Raw genomic sequence first — 8,213 nt, forward strand, 5'->3', positions numbered from 1 at the left:
ATACTAAACCCTACAAGAGTCCATCGCCCTAACCTACCTAACTACCTATCAGATTAGTCAAAACATGGCGAAAGTAATTATTTAAGCAAATTAATTTTTTTTTTAAATCTTAATATTTTTATTTTATCATTCTACTTTTAATTTGTTTTTGTGTTTAAGATTAAATAATTAATTAAAAATATAAATAGTATATATTAGGTAATTGATTTAGTATCAAATGTATTAATAATAAAATATTCAAAAAAAATAATAAAAATACAAATCATACATATTTTACACATCTGATCGCAAAAGCAGATGCAGACGCAAACACAGGTCACAAACGAATGACGATAACAATATTGTAAACTTATAATAATGCTTATAAGTTGTAATAATGTAGCAAGTCCTGGAACTTCTTTAAATACGTCATGTATATGTTTATACAAAATCAAAAATCACGATTATTGGGAAGATTGTAAAAACATGGAATTCGATTAAATAGCGAGTACTCTAGAAAGTTACGCCATGGTTATGGTTACTATAACTGTTTAATATTTGTACACCAACCATTTCATATGGTTATATTTGAATTACTAGTTTATATAGTTGCAATAACTATAAAGCAAGTTGGTTTGACTATAATTGTTCAACTAATTCATTTTAGTATTTTTAACTAAACATATTGTTTGACACAACTAAATTATTTATTACACCAACTAGAAACTATCTAACTATTTACTATAACCAAATTTTTTTTTTCCGTGTGTCTATGAGATTAAAAAAAAATTGAATTTTGGTGTAGAGAAAATTAGAAACACGATAAAAACGATTTAAAATTTGAATAAACTTTTATATTACTCTAACAGTTAATGAGTTAACAGCTGGTTATTTAAGTGTATATGAAGTTGATTGAACGTCAAAATTCTGACATGGTGATAGTTGACCACTTTTGAAGCCACCAATTATGTTTTTAAATCCATTAAACGTTGAATTACAACCGCAGTCGTTGTTAATGTCATCAAACTCCAGATACTCGATAAGAATACCACCGTTTAGTTTACGTACAAATTTTCCCTAAAACAACATGAAATGATAAAATAACATATTTTTAAACAAAACAATATAATATAAAATTTAGGTTTTAATATATTCGTAGTTATACTACGTTTAATACGTTCCTTTCAGTTCCTACCTTTTATACATAAAATAATTTATAATAATTCAAATTTGCATATAATTACTTTACTTCGAAATCGTGACGAATTTGCTCATTCTCGAAATAATTTAATGATTTATGCGAAAAACATTAATTCAGAGAGGGAATGTAAGGCTATCTTAGATGACAGGTGATTTTTATTTTAAATTGTAAATATTTTATGTATATCTATACAATTATTTCGATTCAATAAAGTTGAACCTGATTGAACATTAGAGTTCAGGACACTGATATATTTCACCATATTGCCTATAACTATACCAAAATTATGAAGAGTAAAAATAGTTTAAAAAATTTTAAGCATTGAAAGAAAAAGAAGATGAGTAATTTTTAATATTATTTATTGTATAGTAAAATATTTTCTAAAGACCATAAATCTTGTACATAAGATTAAACAATAAAAAAGTAATTTATCATATTTATATATTTTTAAATGTGTACAATAAGTTTTAATTAAATTAAGTATTAATTACCTTATCGTAAAGATTTCTAGATGTTTGTACACACCAAGATGAATTATCAAATTGTCCTGTACACACCTAAGACAGTAAAAAAATAAATTTAAGATTTGTATTTACCTATAATATTTTAATCTACAATACTTGTGTATATGAAGAAAAATATGTTGAATTGTTGTTAGCTGGATACAATTCGACAGCAAAAGCTAGTTTATCTTGAGATATTTTCGATTTCTTTATATATGATGCCACCTCCTCCTAAAATTATTAAACAATAATACATTTAAATAATTTATAGTGACGTTAGAACTTACAAGTTATATTTTTATGACTTACACTTAACGACTCAATAACTACTATATAACTATTCCAACAAGTGTTATTTTTGTAATTATAAATAATGATATATGATTTTAGATTTTGTTCGATATATTTCTAAATAATTATTATATTCATTTAATTTATTTTTAAACATTAAATTTAAATATGGGAATAAAAAACTGAATAATTAATTACAAAAATATTAACCTTGAAAAAAGAACACTTCCAAAGTATCCATCACATCATAACTCATTAGTTATTACATATGAAATACATAACGAGTTCTTTTAACCCAAATTTTTAATTTGCACTGTAAATGATTGAAGAATTTCTGTTTAAAATTTTATGTTTAGTTAATGAAAAAAATGTATAGGTCATTATTTGTCATTCAACCTAATATTTGTTGGAAATACTTTAAGTTGAAAATAATAATAGGTAGTTTCGATGACCAGCTCTTTCCCCAATACGAAATAGTACTGACATAGATTTTACAAAAATTGCAATAATATATTTTACACAAAAAAAACTCAATTTGTATGTGACAATTCAATTCTAGAAAATAAAAACAAGTGTATTTACCATTCCATATAAATAGTTAGGACCGTGCTCACTTTTTGTAATTGGAGTCCTTCCATTATACAAATTTGGATTGCATTTATTCATAAAATAAGTATCTACCTCATAGAAATCAACTATTCCATTCAATTCGTCATAATTATAGACTTAAAAAAATATAAAAATTAAAGTTAATAGTTATTAAATACAAATTTTATAAAATCATCAAACACATTATTTTAAATTATTAAGTTATTAGTGGAACAACTTGATTATTATGATATTTTAACAAATTGTTAAATTTCCCAAGTAAAAAACACTTATAATTATAAATAGCAAAAATAAATATATAGTAATTTTTCAAATGTATGCCCCAAATGTATAACCAACACATTAAAAAAAAAAAAATAAAGTATAGTTTAATAATTTTCGATTGATTAGAAAGTATTCTCAATAAAAAATGAAAATATTTTAATATTATTAAATAAAGCTTAAGTATCTTCTGATTATCTACTCTATAGAACATTCACATTACACATTAAATAAAAATCAACACCGCTCAATAATCGATATTATTAAACTCCATTAATCTGTAAAAATAAAACATATATAACATACCGCAAAGGTTTTGTATTAATGATGGAGCTGTATTTATAGTAACACCAATAATTAGATTGCATTCTTTTAATTGCTTTATGTAAGGTATAATATATTTTCCAATGTTTTCATTAAATGCGAAATAACCCTATAATACACACAAAACTAAATAAGAAAAATCAAATACTATTGAAAGTAGTAAATGACTATTACATTATTAAAATTCAGTTAATTAAGACTAACGGATTAGGACCTATAAATATTGACATTGTTCTAGTTTTCGACAAAATCAAATATATTCCTTTTTAAATGAACATTTATTTTGTTTTTGTGTAATTCAAAAAAATATTTATTGTATAGTAATATTGAAATTTATTTCGAAACTATAACATATACATTATCATTCAACATCTATAGTACACAAAATCCAAAATTTGTAATTAGAAAAGTCTATTTAAATACTCAGTTACTTGGAACTTTATAAAACTACTTTAACTCAGATAGACTTCCCAGTTTTTTTTTTGGTTAATGTTTTCTTCAGTTATCTTGTCTCTTATATTATAGCAGCATAGTGGATAATTTTATCAAAGATTATTTCATTTTTTATGTCAAAATAACAAAATAAAAGTTTTAATGTGAAACTACTTTACTACAATTTTCATAATTTAATGATGAAAAAAAAAGGCTTCGTTACTTAAACAAGTCATTGTCATTATTTATATCTATCCTATCCAGTTAAACAGTAATTCATTAAGTATTCGTACTAGTTGAACCACTCTAGTAAATCGTGTCATTGGTCCAATATAATTTTTAAAAAAAATTTCAAAATTCCTTTAAATAGTCTGCGTCCTACAACAAACACAATACAATGTTTTAAAGCAATATAAACATTGTTATACCTTATGTTTAAACAGTAGTCATATTATCCAATATACTATCGCCTGGGGTACTCTGTACTTAAATGTAATCTGTTCAAAATAACTTGAATGAAAGTTGAACAATTCATTTATCATGAAGTAACTATAATGAAAGCTATTATATTTATTGTAAGACAATTTTAATAAAATTATCATCTTAAAAAATAAAAAGATGACTGCTATTCTCCAGTATTCACTTTGCTTTTCAAAACTCGACAGCTGAACAAAATAAATAAAATATTCATTTATTTTCTGTGTTTCTGTAATCTATTTGTCTATACACAGTTAGTGTGAAATTTATGTCAATGTAACGAGTTTGAAATAAATATTCGTTATACTACTTTTTAATTAATTAAATCTTAAGTGTAACAATAAATAATACTATATTTATATTATGATTATTTTATAACAGAGGTGGCCAAACAGTCGATTACGATCAACCGGTCGATCGCAAATGATTTTAAAATCAATCGTGTTAGAATTAGTTTTAGGCTACAAACACAAAAATTAGTAGATCACAGCCGAAAATGTTTGGGCGTCCTGATTTATAATAACGCGTTAATGTATTCAATTTATTATAATAATAAAACATTTCTTATCGAAGACAATCCTCAAAGGTGAAGTATATTTTAAGTAGATCGCAGCCGAAAAATGTTTGGACGTCCCTGATTAATAATAACACGTTGAATACATACTGTAGTTTCATGTGGAGCAATGGATTTTATGAGATAACCTTTAATTTTATTTTTTTTTGCAAAATCACATAAGATCTTGGCTTCTTTAGAATTACCGTTAGAACTCAATACTTTAGACCAATCATCATAGAAATTTGTTCGAAAAAGTCTCACGATTACGGGTTTATTTGTATCTGTCACATTTTTGAGGAGTTCTAAAACATATTTATACGAATCATTAGTACCAATGATGAGTTTTGAAGTTATTAAGTATTTATAGAACAACATAATAACATTATTTATTTAGAATTTATAAAACAATAATTATCTAAATTACTGACAGTACAAATTTTTTTTTTTTAATTTTATTACAATTTTTTTAATATTACATAATAAGTTCATAAATAAATAGATATTAAATTACTCAATATTCATCATAAATCATATAAAAATAAGTATTAAAACAATTTGTTTACCTTCATCTACATCTATTATTGACAATTCGTTGATTTTAAATCGAGAATAAATTATTACCTCACATTCACTTGGTAATTTTTTGGGATCTAAATCAATTAAAGTAATATCAATTTCATCCATATGGCCTTTGAAATAGCACATTACTTTATTAGAAAAATTAGAACCTAAATAATAAAAAAAATTATTTACATAAATATTTGTATGAATTGTAAATATCGAGATTATAAATTGTGTTTGAACGTATCCATATTTTACATATTTTATTGTCATGATTTAAATTTAAAAACTAGTTTATCACAATAGATCAATAGTAATATTGGTCATTTAAAAATATATATTTTTCATGAATTTTTGCGATTTGGTCTGACATATGAAAATTTTGTATACTTATCGAAAAATGAAAAAAAAAATAGAGAAATTGAAAGTAAAACCAATTACAGATCAAATCAAATTAATTTTTTTTACAGTACCTCAAAAATAAAAAACTGTTAAATATGAATGTTTATCAAACTTTTGGTAACACATACTACAAATGTAGTATATTTTCGAGTATTTGAGGAATTTTTATACTACTTTATGATTAATGATTTTTATCTAAAGTATAATATTGATTTGTCCGTATGATTGAAATATATAGAAATTTCAAGAATTCCATATAAAATATGTAATATACTTAAAATAATATACAATGAAAGTTTTCAAATTTTTTAAAAAATATTAAAATTGACTTGTTTACAACGATACAAAATTTAATATGCTATTTTAAATTTTAATTATTCTTGTTGCAATCAAGAATATATATTTAGATTATGAAATACAATTTACATGATATTAAAAACATTATGATTACATCTTAAAATTAAGAAAACGTATCTATACTAAAAAAAAAGTATTTATGACGTGATGCTATTGTGTTCAGATGAAATTTGAAAAAATTAATCAAAATAATAGCTATAAGTATGTAAAAGAAAATACGTACTTGTTGATTGGTTTGAACAACTTGAAGCCACAGACTCACCGAGTAAATAAAAAAACAAAAAGTACAAAATCATTGTTTCAAAATATATTATACTTTGCTACAAGACTAGAAAACTGCTAATACTACATTGAAAATGATTTTGAAAAAATAAATTCATAAATGAATTGTTTTATGTAAATGTTGAATTGTATTATATATTATCAAAAAAAACAAAATCAAAATGTTTTGAATATAACTCTCATATATGTTATATCTAAAGTAATAACAAAATATTTATTTAATGTAATAATAAATTATCAAATTTAGTAAAAATAAATATTTAGGTATAAGTTAAACGCAAATATTATTTAATCAAAAAATGTAATAAATAATAATGTTTTATCAAAACACTTTTAAATTTTGTACCATTTTTATTATAATTTGGGAGCTAAAATGATATTTTTTTTTTACCAGAAATGTATTATTTTAAAATTCATTATATATCTTATTATTTTCTTTATAAAAATACAACCGATATTTTCGATTTCTTATTCAAAACTATAATATTTTGCAGAGGATTTCGATGCATCAAACGGATGTGATGTAGGATTTCGCCGATGTCTCGATTTTCTCGAAGCTGTGCACTCCTCGAGAAAACATTAGAACAGAATTACAAACTGCCCTTTGTTTTTACTACTGATTTGTGTTATACATATATTTGTGTGTTATAAATTGCATGTAAGTAAAAATGTTATTCACCAATAAACAATGGCAGCGGAAGAGTAATATTAATCAAACAGATCCTCCTTAACTGTTTGTTAAACACACCAAAAAAAAAATGTAGGAAATTGGTAAAAAACGATTTAAAATGTTGTTAAAAATTAATATTTATTTAATAGTTAACATTATAGCTGCTCTTTTTAATGAACAATTATTTAACTCTACGTCAAATTTATCACATGGTCCATATATAAACCCATTGTAACTACCAATTATGTTTTGAAATACATTAAACGATAAATCACAGCGACAGTCGTTATTAATGTCATTGTCATCCATGATTTTGAAGATTATACCACTTTTTTAGTTTACGTACATATTTTCCCTGACAAATAACATTAAACTATATAATTACATGTTTTTAATAAAAAAAATATTATTTAAATAAAACAATATCATATAAAATTTAGATTATAATATATTCGTAGTTATACTACATGTAACACGTTAGTTTCAATACCTACCTTTTATTATAATACATAAAATAATTTTATAATTCAAATTAATGTATTTACTGCTTTGCTTTGAAATCGTGGCAGATGTGCTCATTGTCAACATAATTTGATAATTTCAACGAAGAACATTTATTCAGACCAGTAAGTTAAGCTACCTTAGATTATTCTTAATTTTATACACACGAAAAATCATGCCATTTTATTTAAAATTGTAATTAATATATGTATTTCTAAAAAAGGAATAAATAATAATGTTTCATCAAAACACTTTTAAAGTTGATACGAATTTTATTATGATTTGGGAGCTATAATGATATTTTTTTTTACCGAGAATTTATTATTTCAAAATTAATTACATATCTTATTATTTTTTGTATTAAAATACAACAAACATTTTTAGATAGATTCAAACAATGTTGTTTTATTTTGATTAGGTAGGTAAAATAATATGTCATCTATTATCTTATTTAACTCGTGTAGATAGAAATTAACACATTTCATTTTCACCACTGTTTGTCATTATAGGGTTCATTAATAACAATTTTCTAGAACTGCAAAGCAAAGACACCCATCTAGAACTCGTTATACTAGTTTATTTTAAACTATGATGTGATATAATATAATGACCATAACTATGACTACTGCTGTCTTTTAAATCAAGAAAAAATTGAAGTTTAAGTGGCCCAGTAAAATATTCTTTACCAATTTAATTCTTTGATTTTAAAAATATTTTGAACCTTTGAATGCTAGGAAGAAATTGGTATAAAAAATTTGAAATTGTGTTAAAATTCGATATTTATAAAACAACTATTGAAATAACTTG

The 8,213-nt window shown here is 23.2% G+C and overlaps 1 protein-coding gene across 1 annotated transcript; it reads right to left on the bottom strand.

Moving 5' to 3' along the window:
• Positions 1-206: 206 nt before the first annotated feature.
• Positions 207-6,351, bottom strand: LOC112594380. The gene is made up of 8 exons (XM_025339137.1): positions 6,177-6,351; positions 5,197-5,361; positions 4,742-4,935; positions 3,151-3,277; positions 2,557-2,699; positions 1,801-1,914; positions 1,672-1,737; positions 207-1,056 (listed from the first exon to the last, which is right to left on the bottom strand). The coding sequence occupies exons 1-8, from the start codon at positions 6,247-6,249 to the stop codon at positions 868-870; spliced, it is 1,071 nt and encodes a 356-aa protein (XP_025194922.1). The 5' UTR covers positions 6,250-6,351; the 3' UTR covers positions 207-867.
• Positions 6,352-8,213: the final 1,862 nt, after the last annotated feature.

The sequence above is a fragment of the Melanaphis sacchari genome, unplaced genomic scaffold (assembly GCF_002803265.2).
Source record: "Melanaphis sacchari strain LSU unplaced genomic scaffold, SCAv2.0 Contig22_pilon_pilon, whole genome shotgun sequence".
Lineage (NCBI taxonomy): Eukaryota > Metazoa > Arthropoda > Insecta > Hemiptera > Aphididae > Melanaphis > Melanaphis sacchari.

Excerpts from the sequence above, each read along its gene's own strand:
- LOC112594380 (XM_025339137.1), bottom strand. The coding sequence starts at position 6,249 with ATGATTTTGTACTTTTTGTTTTTTTATTTACTCGGTGAGTCTGTGGCT. Across the intron at positions 5,362-6,176 it reads TTGTTCAAACCAATCAACAA|GTTCTAATTTTTCTAATAAA; the intron begins GTACGTATTTTC and ends TTTATTATTTAG. Across the intron at positions 2,700-3,150 it reads ATTAATACAAAACCTTTGCG|TCTATAATTATGACGAATTG; the intron begins GTATGTTATATA and ends TATTTTTTTAAG.